At 44.5% G+C, this 20,968-nt stretch overlaps 1 protein-coding gene across 1 annotated transcript; it reads left to right on the top strand.

Moving 5' to 3' along the window:
- Window positions 1–883: 883 nt before the first annotated feature.
- On the top strand, window positions 884–20,031 carry LOC100329178 (interferon gamma). Its single transcript, NM_001171804.1, is given in 4 exon segments — window positions 884–1,168; window positions 3,070–3,129; window positions 16,543–16,746; window positions 19,431–20,031. Coding segments are annotated over 4 exon segments (543 nt in total). The 5' UTR covers window positions 884–1,039; the 3' UTR covers window positions 19,581–20,031.
- Window positions 20,032–20,968: the final 937 nt, after the last annotated feature.

The raw sequence follows: 20,968 nt of genomic DNA, 5'->3' as shown, positions 1-20,968 counted from the left end.
TCTTTCAATATCAATATTTGTTTGAAAGTGATGCCACTGTCCCACCTTTGAAAACGCCTGGGTGTCAATGAAAGATAGCATCAGCATCTATCTGTACTAGCATTAGCAACCAGCAACTATCGTCTACTGTAGCAACACAGAAGTCAACAGACAGGGCTCTGTTCTCTAGCAACACAGAAGTCAACAGACAGGGCTCTGTCCTCTAGCAACACAGAAGTCAACAGACAGGGCTCTGTCCTCTAGCAACACAGAAGTCAACAGACAGGGCTCTGTCCTCTAGCAACACAGAAGTCAACAGACAGGGCTCTGTTCTCTAGCAACACAGAAGTCAACAGACAGGGCTCTGTCCTCTAGCAACACAGAAGTCAACAGACAGGGCTCTGTCCTCTAGCAACACAGAAGTCAACAGACAGGGCTCTGTTCTCTAGCAACACAGAAGTCAACAGACAGGGCTCTGTCCTCTAGCAACACAGAAGTCAACAGACAGGGCTCTGTCCTCTAGCAACACAGAAGTCAACAGACAGGGCTCTGTCCTCTAGCAACACAGAAGTCAACAGACAGGGCTCTGTCCTCTAGCAACACAGAAGTCAACAGACAGGGCTCTGTCCTCTAGCAACACAGAAGTCAACAGACATGCATACCAACCTGAACTTTATTGCATCACCAAAGAACTTCCCCAGAATGTGTCAAAACTACCTGTTTCCTAGGGATTCCAACCCAAGACCCCATGCTCTGCTGCAAAAAGAAAGGTGTTAATGAGTGGCCGTGTGTTGGTGTGTGATTTAAAGGAAACTTCGCTCAGTCAGAGAACCCACAACCTCACACCTCTATCGTTTCTGCCTCTGCCTCAACTATATAAATACTTGTCTGTCTTAGCCTCAGCATCAGTCAGACAGACACAGAAGAACAAGACTTGGATAGTGTCAGATACAAGGCGGTCTCGTTAAGTCAACTCAAGTCAAGGCCTTTGACTGAAGTTACCGTACACCGATTGAGGACTATTGAGCTTTGAGGGAACTTCAGCGTGAGGTTGAGAGCCATGGATGTGTTATCAAGGGCTGTGATGTGTTTCTGCTTGATGGGCTGGATGACTTTAGGATGGAGTAATGCCGCTCAGTACACATCAATTAACATGAAGAGCAACATAGACAAACTGAAGGTCCACTATGTAAGTATCATACACATTATTAACTGGGGAAACAGGGGTTTAGACAGACAGACAGACAGACAGACAGACAGACAGACAGACAGACAGACAGACAGACAGACAGACAGACAGACAGACAGACAGACAGACAGACAGACAGACAGACAGACAGACAGACAGACAGACAGACAGACAGACAGACAGACAGACAGACAGACAGACAGACAGACAGACAGACAGACAGACAGACAGACAGACAGACAGATAGATAGATAGATAGATAGATAGATAGATAGATAGATAGATAGATAGATAGATAGATAGATAGATAGATAGATAGATAGATAGATAGATAGATAGATAGATAGATAGATAGATAGATAGATAGATAGATAGATAGATAGATAGATAGATAGATAGATAGATAGATAGATCTTTAGACTCCTCCTTCCTAATGGGAGGCCAACAGTAGAACAGAACAGGGAGATCTCCTTCCTAATGGGAGACCAACAGTAGGACAGAACAGGGAGATCTCCTTCCTAATGGGAGACCAACAGTAGGACAGAACAGGGAGATCTCCTTCCTAATGGGAGACCAACAGTAGGACAGAACAGGGAGATCTCCTTCCTAATGGGAGGCCAACAGTAGGACAGAACAGGGAGATCTCCTTCATAATGGGAGACCAACAGTAGGACAGAACAGGGAGATCTCCTTCCTAATGGGAGACCAACAGTAGGACAGAACAGGGAGATCTCCTTCCTAATGGGAGACCAACAGTAGGACAGAACAGGGAGACCTCCTTCCTAATGGGAGACCAACAGTAGGACAGAACAGGGAGATCTCCTTCCTAATGGGAGACCAACAGTAGGACAGAACAGGGAGATCTCCTTCCTAATGGGAGACCAACAGTAGAACAGAACAGGGAGATCTCCTTCCTAATGGGAGACCAACAGTAGGACAGAACAGGGAGATCTCCTTCCTAATGGGAGACCAACAGTAGGACAGAACAGGGAGATCTCCTTCCTAATGGGAGACCAACAGTAGGACAGAACAGGGAGATCTCCTTCCTAATGGGAGGCCAACAGTAGGACAGAACAGGGAGATCTCCTTCCTAATGGGAGACCAACAGTAGGACAGAACAGGGAGATCTCCTTCCTAATGGGAGACCAACAGTAGGACAGAACAGGGAGATCTCCTTCCTAATGGGAGGCCAACAGTAGGACAGAACAGGGAGATCTCCTTCCTAATGGGAGACCAACAGTAGGACAGAACAGGGAGATCTCCTTCCTAATGGGAGACCAACAGTAGGACAGAACAGGGAGATCTCCTTCCTAATGGGAGGCCAACAGTAGGACAGAACAGGGAGATCTCCTTCCTAATGGGAGACCAACAGTAGGACAGAACAGGGAGATCTCCTTCCTAATGGGAGACCAACAGTAGGACAGAACAGGGAGATCTCCTTCCTAATGGGAGACCAACAGTAGGACAGAACAGGGAGAACATTGGATGTTGATGAGTTAGAGATAAAATGTTTGACTAAAACCAAGAGGAGTTCCACACTTCCTGCCCAAGCAGGAAAGACTTGTCAGTGAGACTGAAATGAATCTGAAAATGATGACATCATCATAACAGTGCATTTCCAGGTAGGCCCATAGACACCAGACCTGGCTCAAACACTTCCATCTGAGGTGAGCTTTAGCTTAGATGTAGTTTGGAGTTTGCACGTTTGGGACTACTCCATTGTTGCCATTGTACCTGGCAAACTAAATGATGTATTTTAAGTTATTTGACATATTTAGCCCAGGTCTGACAGACACTATACTTGTGATTAGGGGTAGAAGAGTCCACTATATGCAATAAACTGCAACAAGTTGAAGGAGAAAAGCAACATCACTGATTGTCATCATGTCTTGCTCTTTCAGAAGATCTCCAAGGACCAGCTGTTCAACGGAAAACCTGTTTTCCCCAAGGACACGTTTGAGGTAAGATATATAGTTACATTGTTATCCCTTTCAGGCTAATATCACCAATGTGGAACTACTGCTTACCCTCGGGCTAGGCTGGAGACAAAACTACGTTTCAAGATATTAAAAATATTCTCCTCCCTCCCTCCCTCCCTCCCTCCCTCCCTCCCTCCCTCCCTCCCTCCCTCCCTCCCTCCCTCCCTCCCTCCCTCCCTCCCTCCCTCCCTCCCTCCCTTCCTTCCTTCCTTCCTTCCTTCCTTCCTTCCTTCCTTCCTTCCTTCCTTCCTTCCCTCCATCAGGACAGTGAGCGGAGGGTGTGGATGAGTGTGGTTCTGGACGTGTATCGGAGTATCTTCAACCAGATGCTGAACCAGACGGGGGACCAGGAAGTGAGGGAGAGGCTGGACCAGGTCAAGGGGAAGGTTCAGGAGACCCAGAAACACTACTTCCTGAAAAGGATACCTGAGCTGAGGACACACCTGCAGAACCTGTGGGCCATCGAGGTGAGCTCCTTCCACAGCATCAATCAATCAGTCAGTCAATCAGTAATTTAACCCTTTGGGCCGTGAAGGTGAGCTTCCTTCCATGGGGAAGAAGACCAACTTACTGTAGACCGGTCTGGTTTAGTCTACTTCCACACGTCTTCATTCAATCTATTATTTGTTTTGTTACTCTGCCTGTAAATGAAACAAGCCACACTCGTCTACAGGGACTAAAGTTATCAACATGCTGCCGTTCGGCTGCCACCCAGTCGAGTTTGGCTAACCGAACTGCAGCACGTTCATCAAGTATAGTCTACTGTATAGACACCATCATTATGACTGTAGTATAGTCTACTGTATAGACACCATCATTATGACTGTAGTATAGTCTACTGTATAGACACCATCATTATGACTGTAGTATAGTCTACTGTATAGACACCATCATTATGACTGTAGTATAGTCTACTGTATAGACACCATCATCATGACTGTAGTATAGTCTACTGTATAGACACCATCATTATGACTGTAGTATAGTCTACTGTATAGACACCATCATCATGACTGTAGTATAGTCTACTGTATAGACACCATCATCATGACTGTAGTATAGTCTACTGTATAGACACCATCATCATGACTGTAGTATAGTCTACTGTATAGACACCATCATTATGACTGTAGTATAGTCTACTGTATAGACACCATCATTATGACTGTAGTATAGTCTACTGTATAGACACCATCATCATGACTGTAGTATAGTCTACTGTATAGACACCATCATTATGACTGTAGTATAGTCTACTGTATAGACACCATCATCATGACTGTAGTATAGTCTACTGTATAGACACCATCATCATGACTGTAGTATAGTCTACTGTATAGACACCATCATTATGACTGTAGTATAGTCTACTGTATAGACACCATCATTATGACTGTAGTATAGTCTACTGTATAGACACCATCATCATGACTGTAGTATAGTCTACTGTATAGACACCGTCATCATGACTGTAGTATAGTCTACTGTATAGACACCATCATCATGACTGTAGTATAGTCTACTGTATAGACACCATCATCATGACTGTAGTATAGTCTACTGTATAGACACCGTCATTATGACTGTAGTATAGTCTACTGTATAGACACCATCATCATGACTGTAGTATAGTCTACTGTATAGACACCATCATTATGACTGTAGTATAGTCTACTGTATAGACACCATCATTATGACTGTAGTATAGTCTACTGTATAGACACCATCATCATGACTGTAGTATAGTCTACTGTATAGACACCATCATTATGACTGTAGTATAGTCTACTGTATAGACACCGTCATCATGACTGTAGTATAGTCTACTGTATAGACACCATCATCATGACTGTAGTATAGTCTACTGTATAGACACCATCATCATGACTGTAGTATAGTCTACTGTATAGACACCATCATCATGACTGTAGTATAGTCTACTGTATAGACACCATCATCATGACTGTAGTATAGTCTACTGTATAGACACCATCATTATGACTGTAGTATAGTCTACTGTATAGACACCATCATTATGACTGTAGTATAGTCTACTGTATAGACACCATCATTATGACTGTAGTATAGTCTACTGTATAGACACCATCATTATGACTGTAGTATAGTCTACTGTATAGACACCATCATCATGACTGTAGTATAGTCTACTGTATAGACACCATCATCATGACTGTAGTATAGTCTACTGTATAGACACCATCATTATGACTGTAGTATAGTCTACTGTATAGACACCATCATCATGACTGTAGTATAGTCTACTGTATAGACACCGTCATTATGACTGTAGTATAGTCTACTGTATAGACACCATCATCATGACTGTAGTATAGTCTACTGTATAGACACCGTCATTATGACTGTAGTATAGTCTACTGTATAGACACCATCATCATGACTGTAGTATAGTCTACTGTATAGACACCATCATCATGACACCTGATGAACTAATTACCTGATTGTTAATGCCTGTATCTTCTGTCTCAGACCAGTAACACCACAGTCCAGGGGAAGGCTCTGTCCGAGTTCATTACCATCTACGAGAAAGCCTCCGAACTGGCCCATAAGAAGGACAACCGCAGGAATAGACGGCAAGCCCAGAGGCTCAAATCAAGCATCATGTAGATGACCAATCATGTCTACTGTGAAGGCTAGGTGTAGGGTGAAGTTACACCTGGAAGCTGATCTTGGGTCAGTTTAGCATTTCTCCCTCTAACGGTGAAGGTTAGGATTGTGGGAGGGGGAGCTGATTCTAGATCTGTGTGTACCAAGGGGAAACTTCCCTCCGGAGCCACAGTGGAGATACATATTGAAGCTACATACATCCTTGATACAAAACTCTATTTATTTTGTTAAGATATTTATTCTATTATTAAGTTATTTATCATTGTCAAAAGAGTATTTATTTTTCATGAATCAAAAGAAATCTATTTTGCTAATTCATATTTATTATTTATTAATTAGAAAATGCTTTTCTCTTGGAATATAAAGAGTTATTTCTTGCAGTTGAAGCAAGATCTGTAAGTTCTATGAGTGAATAAACTGACATTAAGAAAACAGTTCTGATGACTGATATTATCTATCCGCACGCACACACGCACACACACATGAGCACGCACGCACACACGCATGAGCACGCATGAGCATGAGCACGCATGAGCACGCACGCATGAGCACGCATGAGCACGCACGCACACACGCATGAGCACGCACGCACACACGCATGAGCACGCACGCACACACACATGAGCACGCATGAGCATGAGCAGGCATGAGCACGCACGCATGAGCACGCATGAGCACGCACGCACACACGCATGAGCACGCACGCACACACGCATGAGCACGCATGAGCATGAGCACGCATGAGCACGCACGCATGAGCACGCATGAGCACGCACGCACACAACGCATGAGCACGCACGCATGAGCACGCATGAGCACGCATGAGCACACACGCACACACGCATGAGCACGCATGAGCATGAGCACGCATGAGCACGCACGCATGAGCACGCATGAGCACGCACGCACACACGCATGAGCACGCATGAGCATGCACGCACGCATGAGCACGCATGAGCACGCACGCATGAGCACGCACGCACACACGCACGCATGAGCACACATGAGCACGCACGCACGCACGCATGAGCACGCATGAGCACGCACGCACGCACATATGAGGACGCACGCACGCACACACACATGAGCACGCACGCACACACGCATGAGCACGCACGCATGAGCACGCACGCACGCATGAGGACGCACGCACGCACACACACATGAGCACGCACGCACACACGCATGAGCACGCATGAGCACGCACGCACACACGCATGAGCACGCACGCACACACGCATGAGCACGCATGCACGCACACATGCATGAACACGCACGCACACACGCATGAGCACGCATGCACCCACACACGTATGAACACGCACGCACACACGCACACACGCATGAGCACGCACGCACACACGCATGAGCACGCACGTACACACGCATGAGCACGCACGCACACACGCAGACACGCATGAGCACGCACGCACACACGCATGAGCACGCACGAAAGCACACACACGCACGAGCACGCACGCACACACGCATGAGCACGCACACACACGCACACACGCATGAGCACGCACGTACACACGCATGAGCACACACGCACACACGCATGAGCACGCACGCAAGCACACACGCACGAGCACGCACGCACACACGCATGAGCACGCACGCACACACGCATGAGCACGCATGAGCACGCACGCACGCATGAGCACGCATGAGCACGCACGCATGAGCACGCACGCATGAGCACGCACTCACACACGCACGCATGAGCACGCACGCACTTACGCATGAGCACGCACGCACACATGCACACGCACGCATGAGCACACATGAGCACGCACGCACGCACGCACGCATGAGCACGCATGAGCACGCATGCACGCACATATGAGGACGCACGCACACACACATGAGCACGCACGCACACACGCATGAGCACGCACGCATGAGCACGCACGCACGCATGAGGACGCACGCACACATGAGCACGCACGCACACACGCATGAGCACGCATGAGCACGCACGCACGCACACACGCATGAGCACGCATGCACGCACACACGCATGAACACGCACGCACACACGCACACACGCATGAGCACGCACGCACACACGCATGAGCACGCATGCACCCACACACGTATGAACACGCACGCACACACGCACACACGCATGAGCACGCACGCATGAGCACGCACGTACACACGCATGAGCACGCATGCACACACGCACACACGCATGAGCATGCACGCACACACGCATGAGCACGCACGCAAGCACACACGCACGAGCACGCACGCACGCACACACGCATGAGCACGCACACACACACACACGCACACACGCATGAGCACGCACGTACACACGCTTGAGCACGCACGCACACACGCACACACGCATGAGCACACACGCACACACGCATGAGCACGCACGCAAGCACACACGCACGAGCACGCACGCACACACGCATGAGTACGCACGCACACACGCATGAGCACGCACGCACGCATGAGCACGCACGCACACACGCATGAGCACGCACACACACACACGCATGAGCACGCACGCACGCACACACACACACACACACACACACAAATCTATGTATGGTGCTGTATGGAAATATCACACATTGGCGAACTGACTTTTATAATTGTTCTTGTATTGAAACCAAAACCCTCTCCTGCATGGGGCCCACACAACGGCTGTGGTCCAAATGGCATTCTATTCCCTATATAGTGCACTACTTTTGACCAGAGCCCTATGGGTCAAGCGTAGTGCTCTATATATGTAATGTGGTACCATTGGGTATCATGTCTGTGTGAGTTAAGTGGGTAAAAAACAGATGATTGAGTCAATGTAAAGAAATGTGTGAGAGATATGTTTACTGTTCATTTTAATTGTTTATTTCTCTTTTGTTTATTATCTACTTCACTTGCTTTGGAAATGTTTACATGTTTCCCATGCCAATAAAGACCTTAAATTGAAATTGAATTGAGAGAGAGAGAGAGAGAGAGAGAGAGAGAGAGAGAGAGAGAGAGAGACAGAGAGAGACAGAGAGAGACAGAGAGAGACAGAGAGAGAGAGACAGAGAGAGAGAGAGAGAGACAGAGAGAGAGAGACAGAGAGAGAGACAGAGAGAGAGAGAGAGAGAGACAGAGAGAGAGAGACAGAGAGAGAGAGAGACAGAGAGAGAGAGACAGAGAGAGAGAGAGAGAGAGAGAGAGAGAGAGAGAGAGAGAGAGAGAGAGAGAGAGAGAGAGAGATAGAGAGAGAGAGAGAATAAATGTGTGCTTGTGTGTCTCATAGTTTTTAAAAAGTCCATTGTTGTCTGAATGCCGTCTTCCAAGTGTGGACACTCCACTGGTCAGGTCAAGATGATGACGTCTCTCTAAATGTATGTTGTGACTTCTGTTTAGACCAATGATGCTGTTGTCCAGAGGAAGGCTGTGAACGAGTTCAAAGTGGTCTACCAGAGAGCTTCCCAGCTGGGGACCTGTCTCCATCCGAGAGCCGAGATTGAAACACAGAGCTGATACCAGACAGAACCACCAACTGACTGATTGAAGACAGAGGAGACTACAGACTGTAATACATTAGGAAAGTGTGATGTCATTTCACTGCCGGTATCCACTTCAAGCGCAAAACCTGCAGAAATAAAAACGCAACTGAACACTTTCATAAAAAGCATCATATATTACCTGAAATGGGCGTGTTTTCATGAATTGAATGATATCATCTTTAAGTGCAGTCAAAAACAGGAAAAGTGGATACCTGAAGAAAGGTGGAAACAGTCACTTTCCCAACGTTTACTTAACAACTGCCTCCCAGCTTCCTCACCTACTGGTCACCATGCTTGTTCACGGTGCTATTTATTTAACTTAAACATCATTTAACATATTTATTGTATATTTAAGTGCAATGTAATTTAATTATGTAATTATTTGTAGTAGTGAATATTAATCAACTTTGTATGAAGGGAATTTCCATTGGTCCTATGTAACGCCCTGGCCATAGAGAGGGGTTTTTGTTCTTTATTTTGGTTAGGCCAGGGTGTTACATTGGGTGGGTGTTCTATGTTCATTTTTCTATGTTTTTGTATTTCTTTGTTTTGGGCCGTGTGTGGCTCCTAATCAGGCACAGCTGTAGTTCGTTGTTGCTGATTGGGTGTCACACAATAGTAGCCTGTTTTTCCTTTGGGTTTTGTGGGTGATTGTTTTCTGTGTAGAGTTAATCCTGACAGGACTGTTTTGCTGTTGTCTTTTGTTTATTTTTGTAGTGTTCTCTTTTTCAATTAAAATTCTAAGGATGAACACATCCTCCGCTGCACCTTGGTCTAATTCTGACGACGGCCGTTACATCCTATAACAGTGGTAATGTAGTACTATTTGATTTGATATCATAGTTCACAATCAATGGATCATATGTACTGTATTTATATCCTGGAAATAAAATCACCCTGAAAATATATCCTGTTACATGTCTTGAGTCTGGTTTTTATTATGGATTCTATGTTACTGAAGTGCTGTTCTTTCTTAGTAGACCTACAGTTTTTCTTACAGTGAGTGATATTTCGTAGTTTTATTTCCCTGATGTGAATTGATTTGTGCTCAGTCACATTATTTCCGATTGCAGTTCCGGAACTGTAAAGACGTGAAATCATTCATTCGGTGTTGTCCCGGGGTTCTGGAACTATGACGGTGAGATCATTCATTCGGTGTTGTTCTGGAACTATGACGGTGAGATCATTCATTCGGTGTTGTCCCGGGGTTCTGGAACTATGACGGTGAGATCATTCATTCGGTGTTGTCCCGGGGTTCTGGAATTGTAAAGGTGAGGTCATTCATTCGGTGGTGTCGCAGGATGAGTGTGTTGTAGGAACCTTTATTTCAGATCCAACCATTCCGTTTTGTCACCTGATGTGTTATGGGGTTGCGCGGCCGACCTACGCTGAAACCCCAACCTGTCACCCTTTCTGAGGTGACAGAGTGACACCCTCAACCCTAACCATTTCTCTCTCATGGAAACTGACAAGCGTCTATGCACTAGCAACTAGCAGCTAGCCTGAATAAGCAAAAGTGGTTCATGAAAATAAACAATTTTCAATAGATAGTTGAATCAAACCACATTCTTTCAACATCAATATTTGTCTGAATGTGATGCCGCTGTCCCCCCTTTGAAAAAGCCTGGGTGTCAATTAAAGTAGCATCAGCATCTATCTGTACTAGCATTAGCAAGCAGCAACTAGCATCTAGCAACACAGAAGTCTTCTAAGAAATGCTTTATGACAGTGTTACTCCTAAGTGACATGAGCGCCCAAGCCCCTTCCTGTTTCACACCACATAGGGCCCGTCTCTTCTGAGTGCTGATAAAGGATGCGTCTCAAATTACACCCCATTCCCTATATAGTGCACTACCTGGTCAAAAGTAGTGCACAAATTGGGAATAGGGTGCCATTTTAGGAAGCTAGCACACTGACTGGGGTGAGAGAGAGAGAGAGAGACAGTGAGATACAGAGAGTTAGAGAGAGAAACAGAGAGTTAGAGAGAAACAGAGAGTTAGAGAGAGAGAGAGGAAGAGAGAGGAAGAGAGAGAGAAACAGAGTTAGAGAGAGGAAGAGAGAGACAGAGAGAGAGAGAGAAAGAGAGAGCGAGAGAGAGAGACAGTGAGACAGAGAGAGAGACAGCGAGAGAGAGAGAGGCATTCTCCACTGCTCTGCTATCTGTGCCTTTGTAATGCCAGCAGACACAATGAATGCACTTTGGCCTAGATAGCAATAAATACCAAGAATAAGTAGCTTTTCTTTCCCATTCACAATAAATAAACAATGAAGTGGTGAAATATGAACTATATGTAAACTATAGTTGATGATAAAATAGATAGGATATAGCTGGTTTACAGTCAATGCAAATCCTGCTCTGAATGAATGACGTTTTCTTGGGAATATTGATTAATTTTCTCTAAATACTGAAACGTCTATGTGCATTTACATCGTACACTATATATACAAAAGTACGTGGACAGCGTTTCAAATGAGTGGATTCGGCTATTTCAGCCACACCAGTTGCTGACAGGTGTATAAAATCTAGCACACGTGATCTCCATTGACAAACATTTGTAGTAGAATGGCCTTACTGAAGAGCTCAGTGACTTTCAACATGGCACCATCATAGGATGTCAACTTTCCAACAAGTCAGTTTGTCAAATTACTGCCCTGCTAGAGCTGCCCTGGTCAACTGGAAGTACTGTTATAGTGAAGTGGAAACGTCTACGAGCAACAACGGCTAAGCCGCAAAGTGGTAGGCCACGCAAGCCCACAGAACAGGACCACCGAGTGCTGAGATGCAACACTCACCGAGTTCCAAACTGCTTCTGGGAGCAACGTCAGCACAATAACTGTTTGTCGGGAGCTTCATGAAATGGGTTTCCATGGCCAAGCAGCCACACACAAGCATAAGATCACCATGCGCAATGCCAAGCGTCAGCTGGAGTGGTGTAAAGCTCGCCAGCAGTGGAAACACGTTCTCTGGAGTGATGAATCATGCTTCACCATCTGGCAGTCCGACGGACGAATTTGAGTTTTGCGGATGCCAGGAGAACGCTACCTGTCTGAATGCATAGTGCCAACTGTAAAGTTTGATGGAGGAGGGATAATGGTCTGGGCCTGTTTTTCATGGTTCGGGCTAGGCCCCTTGTGAAGGGAAATCTTAACGCTACAGCATACAATGACATTCTAGACGATTCTGTGCTTCCAACTTTGTTTGGGGAAGTTCCTGTTTCAGCAAGACAATGCTTCCGTGCACAAAGCGAGCTCCATACAGAAATGGTTTTGTGTCGAGATTGGTGTGAAAGAACTCGACTGGCCTGCACAGAGCCCTGACATCAACCCCCTCGAACACCTTTGGGATGAATTGGAATGCCGACTGCGAGCCAGGCCTAACCTCCCCAACATCAGTGCTCGACCTCACTAATGCCCTTGTGGCTGAATGGAAGCAAGTCCCCGCAGCAATGTTCCAACATCTAGTGGAAAGCCTTCCCAGAAGAGTTATAGCAGCAAGGGGGGGGGACCAACTCCATATTAATGCCCATGATTTTAGAATGAGATGTGGGACGAGCAGGTGTCCACATCCTGTTGGTCATGTAGTCTATATGTATTGATATTATGACTATGTCTTCAACTTTCAGCTGTCTATAAAACCTATTCATTCACTGACGAAAGAGACATACACTGTATTCTTACAGAAACGAGGGATATATCCCAAATGGCACCCTATGGGCCCTGGTCTAAAGTAGTGCACTACCCCTATGGGCCCTGGTCTAAAGTAGTTCACTACCCTATTCACCCTGGTCTAAAGTAGTGCACTACCCCTATGGGCCCTGGTCTAAAGTAGTTCACTACCCTATTCACCCTGGTCTAAAGTAGTGCACTACCCTATGGTCCCTGGTCTAAAGTAGTGCACTACCCCTATGGGCCCTGGTCTAAAGTAGTGCACTACCCTATGGTCCCTGGTCTAAAGTCGTTCACTACCCTATTCACCCTGGTCTAAAGTAGTGCACTACCCCTATGGACCCTGGTCTAAAGTAGTGCACTACCCCTATGGGCCCTGGTCTAAAGTAGTACACTACTCCTATGGGCCCTGATCTAAAGTAGTACACTACTCCTATGGGCCCTGATCTAAAGTAGTGCACTACCCCCATGGGCCCTGGTCTAAAGTAGTTCACTACCCTATTCACGCTGGTCTAAAGTAGTGCACTACCCTATGGTCCCTGGTCTAAAGTAGTGCACTACCCCTATGGGCCCTGGTCTAAAGTAGTGCACTACCCTATGGGCCCTGGTCTAAAGTAGTGCACTACCCTATGGTCCCTGGTCTAAAGTAGTGCACTACCCTATGGGCCCTGGTCTAAAGTAGTGCACTACCCCTATGGGCCCTGGTCTAAAGTAGTGCACTACCCTATGGGCCCTGGTCTAAAGTAGTTCACTACCCTATTCACCCTGGTCTAAAGTAGTGCACTACCCCTATGGGCCCTGGTCTAAAGTAGTACACTACTCCTATGGGCCCTGATCTAAAGTAGTACACTACTCCAATGGGCCCTGATCTAAAGTAGTGCACCACCCCTATGGGCCCTGGTCTAAAGTAGTGCACTACCCCTATGGGCCCTGATCTAAAGTAGTGCACCTCATAGGGAATAGGGTGCCATTTGAGAGGCAGACCTACAATGATGAATGAGAAGTACACCTACAGAGACCAACAGAAGGTATATATCAGTAATGACAGTATCTAATAAGAGCAAGATGGCATTGATGTTAGTTTCACTATTACATCAAACCATGCATCATTTACTACAAAGCCAGTCAGAGGAAACACCACAGTTTCATTAGTTGATCAGCTACAACCACTAATCACCAACCGCCAATCATGGCTCTGGTCAAAAGTAGCGTACTATGTAGGGGAATAGTGTGCCGTTTGGGACGCACACAAGCTCTTCACCTGTTCATGACTTCAACCCAAGATGACTTCAACCCAGACATCCCCCTCCCCACATACCTTCTCCTGATTTTCCTCCTCTTCCCCCTCATCATACCCACATCACCAAAGAACTTCCCCAGAATGTGTCAAAACTACCTGTTTCCTAGGGATTCCAACCCAAGACCCCATGCTCTGCTGCAAAAACAAGGTGTTAATGAGTGGCCGTGTGTTGGTGTGTGATTTAAAGGAAACTTCGCTCAGTCAGAGAACCCACAACCTCACACCTCTATCGTTTCTGCCTCTGCCTCAACTATATAAATACTTGTCTGTCTTAGCCTCAGCATCAGTCAGACAGACACAGAAGAACAAGACTTGGATAGTGTCAGATACAAGGCGGTCTCGTTAAGTCAACTCAAGTCAAGGCCTTTGACTGAAGTTACCGTACACCGATTGAGGACTATTGAGCTTTGAGGGAACTTCAGCGTGAGGTTGAGAGCCATGGATGTGTTATTAAGGGCAGTGATGTGTTTCTGCTTGATGGGCTGGATGACTTTAGGATGGAGTAATGCCGCTCAGTACACATCAATTAACATGAAGAGCAACATAGACAAACTGAAGGTCCACTATGTAAGTATCATACACATTATTAACTGGGGAAACAGGGGTTTAGACAGACAGACAGACAGACAGACAGACAGACAGACAGACAGACAGACAGACAGACAGACAGACAGACAGACAGACAGACAGACAGACAGACAGACAGACAGACAGACAGACAGACAGACAGACAGACAGACAGACAGACAGACAGACAGACAGACAGACAGACAGACAGACAGACAGACAGATAGATAGATAGATAGATAGATAGATAGATAGATAGATAGATAGATAGATAGATAGATAGATAGATAGATAGATAGATAGATAGATAGATAGATAGATAGATAGATAGATAGATAGATAGATAGATAGATAGATAGATTGGCCTCTACTGACTGTGTTTGCATTAGCAAACTTTAGACTCCTCCTTCCTAATGGGAGACCAACAGTAGGACAGAACAGGGAGATCTCCTTCCTAATGGGAGACCAACAGTAGGACAGAACAGGGAGATCTCCTTCCTAATGGGAGGCCAACAGTAGGACAGAACAGGGAGATCTCCTTCCTAATGGGAGACCAACAGTAGGACAGAACAGGGAGATCTCCTTCCTAATGGGAGACCAACAGTAGGACAGAACAGGGAGATCTCCTTCCTAATGGGAGACCAACAGTAGGACAGAACAGGGAGATCTCCTTCCTAATGGGAGACCAACAGTAGGACAGAACAGGGAGATCTCCTTCCTAATGGGAGACCAACAGTAGGACAGAACAGGGAGATCTCCTTCCTAATGGGAGACCAACAGTAGGACAGAACAGGGAGATCTCCTTCCTAATGGGAGGCCAACAGTAGAACAGAACAGGGAGATCTCCTTCCTAATGGGAGACCAACAGTAGGACAGAACAGGGAGATCTCCTTCCTAATGGGAGACCAACAGTAGGACAGAACAGGGAGATCTCCTTCCTAATGGGAGACCAACAGTAGGACAGAACAGGGAGATCTCCTTCCTAATGGGAGACCAACAGTAGGACAGAACAGGGAGAACATTGGATGTTGATGAGTTAGAGATAAAATGTTTGACTAAAACCAAGAGGAGTTCCACACTTCCTGCCCAAGCAGGAAAGACTTGTCAGTGAGACTGAAATGAATCTGAAAATGATGACATCATCATAACAGTGCATTTCCAGGTAGGCCCATAGACACCAGACCTGGCTCAAACACTTCCATCTGAGGTGAGCTTTAGCTTAGATGTAGTTTAGAGTTTGCACGTTTGGGACTACTCCATTGTTGCCATTGTACCTGACAAACTAAATGATGTATTTTAAGTTATTTGACATATTTAGCCCAGGTCTGACAGACTCTATACTTGTGATTAGGGGTAGAAGAGTCCACTATATGCAATAAACTGCAACAAGTTGAAGGAGAAAAGCAACATCACTGATTGTCATCATGTCTTGCTCTTTCAGAAGATCTCCAAGGACCAGCTGTTCAACGGAAAACCTGTTTTCCCCAAGGACACGTTTGAGGTAAGATATATAGTTACACATTGTTATCCCTTTCAGGCTAATATCACCAATGTGGAACTACTGCTTACCCTCGGGCTAGGCTGGAGACAAAACTACGTTTCAAGATATTAAAAATATTCTCCTCCCTCCCTCCCTCCCTCCCTCCCTCCCTCCCTCCCTCCCTCCCTCCCTCCCTCCCTCCCTCCCTCCCTCAGGACAGTGAGCGGAGGGTGTTAATGAGTGTGGTTCTGGACGTGTATCGGAGTATCTTCAGCCAGATGCTGAACCAGACGGTGGACCAGGAAGTGATTGAGAGTCTGAAATATGTCAAGGGGAAAATTCAGGATCTCCAGAAACACTACTTCCTGAAGAGGATACCTGAGCTGAGGACACACCTGCAGAACCTGTGGGCCATCGAGGTGAGCTTCCCTCCATGAAGTAGAACACAGATCTGGTATAGTCGACTTTCACATGGTCATCGCTTAATATGTTAGCAGATGAAGACACATAGCAATGACATGTACTTCTGCATATAAAAAAAAAATAATGATATTAAGGATATGTGAATTAGAATGAAACATCCCATGGACTATGCAACATTTAAATCAGCAGCATTCTGGATTAATAATCCTTTAGCACTGTGCTACCATCATCATGACTGTAGTATAGTCTACTGTATAGACACCATCATTATGACTGTAGTATAGTCTACTGTATAGACACCATCATCATGACTGTAGTATAGTCTACTGTATAGACACCATCATCATGACTGTAGTATAGTCTACTGTATAGACACCATCATTATGACTGTAGTATAGTCTACTGTATAGACACCATCATCATGACTGTAGTATAGTCTACTGTATAGACACCATCATTATGACTGTAGTATAGTCTACTGTATAGACACCATCATCATGACTGTAGTATAGTCTACTGTATAGACACCATCATCATGACTGTAGTATAGTCTACTGTATAGACACCGTCATTATGACTGTAGTATAGTCTACTGTATAGACACCATCATCATGACTGTAGTATAGTCTACTGTATAGACACCATCATTATGACTGTAGTATAGTCTACTGTATAGACACCATCATTATGACTGTAGTATAGTCTACTGTATAGACACCGTCATTATGACTGTAGTATAGTCTACTGTATAGACACCATCATCATGACTGTAGTATAGTCTACTGTATAGACACCATCATTATGACTGTAGTATAGTCTACTGTATAGACACCATCATCATGACTGTAGTATAGTCTACTGTATAGACACCATCATCATGACTGTAGTATAGTCTACTGTATAGACACCATCATCATGACTGTAGTATAGTCTACTGTATAGACACCATCATTATGACTGTAGTATAGTCTACTGTATAGACACCATCATTATGACTGTAGTATAGTCTACTGTATAGACACCATCATTATGACTGTAGTATAGTCTACTGTATAGACACCATCATTATGACTGTAGTATAGTCTACTGTATAGACACCATCATCATGACTGTAGTAAAGTCTACTGTATAGACACCGTCATCATGACTGTAGTATAGTCTACTGTATAGACACCATCATCATGACTGTAGTATAGTCTACTGTATAGACACCATCATCATGACTGTAGTATAGTCTACTGTATAGACACCATCATCATGACTGTAGTATAGTCTACTGTATAGACACCATCATCATGACTGTAGTATAGTCTACTGTATAGACACCGTCATTATGACTGTAGTATAGTCTACTGTATAGACACCATCATCATGACTGTAGTATAGTCTACTGTATAGACACCATCATCATGACTGTAGTATAGTCTACTGTATAGACACCATCATCATGACTGTAGTATAGTCTACTGTATAGACACCATCATCATGACTGTAGTATAGTCTACTGTATAGACACCATCATTATGACTGTAGTATAGTCTACTGTATAGACACCGTCATTATGACTGTAGTATAGTCTACTGTATAGACACCATCATCATGACTGTAGTATAGTCTACTGTATAGACACCATCATCATGACTGTAGTATAGTCTACTGTATAGACACCATCATCATGACTGTAGTATAGTCTACTGTATAGACACCATCATCATGACTGTAGTATAGTCTACTGTATAGACACCGTCATCATGACTGTAGTATAGTCTACTGTATAGACACCATCATCATGACTGTAGTATAGTCTACTGTATAGACACCATCATCATGACTGTAGTATAGTCTACTGTATAGACACCATCATTATGACTGTAGTATAGTCTACTGTATAGACACCATCATCATGACTGTAGTATAGTCTACTGTATAGACACCATCATCATGACTGTAGTATAGTCTACTGTATAGACACCATCATTATGACTGTAGTATAGTCTACTGTATAGACACCATCATCATGACTGTAGTATAGTCTACTGTATAGACACCATCATTATGACTGTAGTATAGTCTACTGTATAGACACCATCATCATGACTGTAGTATAGTCTACTGTATAGACACCATCATCATGACTGTAGTATAGTCTACTGTATAGACACCATCATCATGACTGTAGTATAGTCTACTGTATAGACACCATCATCATGACTGTAGTATAGTCTACTGTATAGACACCATCATTATGACTGTAGTATAGTCTACTGTATAGACACCATCATTATGACTGTAGTATAGTCTACTGTATAGACACCATCATTATGACTGTAGTATAGTCTACTGTATAGACACCGTCATCATGACTGTAGTATAGTCTACTGTATAGACACCATCATCATGACTGTAGTATAGTCTACTGTATAGACACCATCATTATGACTGTAGTATAGTCTACTGTATAGACACCATCATTATGACTGTAGTATAGTCTACTGTATAGACACCATCATCATGACTGTAGTATAGTCTACTGTATAGACACCATCATCATGACTGTAGTATAGTCTACTGTATAGACACCATCATTATGACTGTAGTATAGTCTACTGTATAGACACCGTCATCATGACACCTGATGAACTAATTACCTGATCGTTAATGCCTGTATCTTCTGTCTCAGACCAGTAACACCACAGTCCAGGGGAAGGCTCTGTCCGAGTTCATTACCATCTACGAGAAAGCCTCCAAACTGGCCCTTAAGATCCATCTAAAGAAGGACAACCGCAGGAAGAGACGGCAAGCCCAGAGGCTCAAATCACACATCATGTAGATGACCAACCGTGTCTAGTGTGAAGGCTAGGTGTAGGGTGAAGTTACACCTGGAAGCTGATCTTGGGTCAGTTTAGCATTTCTCCCTCTAACGGTGAAGGTTAGGATTGTGGGAGGGGGAGCTGATTCTAGATCTGTGTGTACCAAGGGGAAACTTCCCTCCGGAGCCACAGTGGAGATACATATTGAAGTTACATATTTCCTTGATACAAAATGCCTCAACTGGCCATCTATTTATATAATGTATTTATTTAATCTATGAAATCATGCACAATACTCAATGGTATATTATCATTGTTAAGAGTATCTATTTTTCTTGAATCAATAAATGTTATTAATTTATATTTATTATTCATTATCTAGAAAATGTTTTTTTTATAAATAGTTATTTATTGCAGATTATGCAGGATCTGTAAAATCTATGACTGAATAAATGGACACTGAGGAAACAATTCTGATGACTGATATTATCTATCTACACACACACACACACACACACACACACACACACACACACACACACACACACACACACACACACACACACACACACACACACACACACACACACACACACACACACACACACACACACACACACAAATCTATGTATGGTGCTGTATGGAAATATCACACATTGGCGGACTGACTTTTATAATTGTTCTTGTATTGAAACCAAAACCCTCCCCTGCATGGGGCCCACACAACGGCTGGGGCCCACACAACGGCCGTGTCCCAAATGGGCGGCCCATAGGGTCCTGGCCAAAGGTAGTGCACTCTATAGGGGCTAGGCTGCGATTTGGGATGCCCACAAGATAACACCACAAGCCGTCCGTCCTCAGAAACAGGAATAAACCAAATACACTAACCTAAACACTTGTGTTTATAGGGTTAAGATCAACCCTTACTGTTGAAGTCTGAAGTTTACAGTCATTAGAGTCATTAAAATTTGTTTTCCAACCACTCCACAAATGTCTTGTTAACACACTAAGGTTTGGCAAGTCGGTAAGGACATCTACTTTGTGCATGACACAAGTCATTTTTCAAACAATTGTTTACAGACAGATTATTTAACTTATAACTCACTGTATCACAATTCCAGTGGGTCAGAAGTTTACATACACTAAGTTGACTGTGCCTTTAAACAGCTTGGAAAATTCCAGAAATTATGTCATAGCTTTAGAAGCTTCTGATATGCTAATTGACATCATTTGAGTCAATTGGAGGTGTACCTGTGGATGTATTTCAAGGCCTACCTTCAAACTCAGTGCCTCTTTGCTTGACATCATGGGAAAATCAAAAGAAATCAGACAAGACTTCAGAAAAAAATTGTAGACCAGAAGTCTGGTTCATCCTTGGGAGCAATTTCCAAACGCCTGAAGGTACCGC

This window comes from Salmo salar, chromosome 07 (assembly GCF_965601325.2).
Source record: "Salmo salar chromosome 07, fSalSal1, whole genome shotgun sequence".
NCBI classification, from domain to species: Eukaryota; Metazoa; Chordata; class Actinopteri; order Salmoniformes; family Salmonidae; genus Salmo; species Salmo salar.
This window is presented reverse-complemented; position numbering and strand designations above follow the sequence as displayed.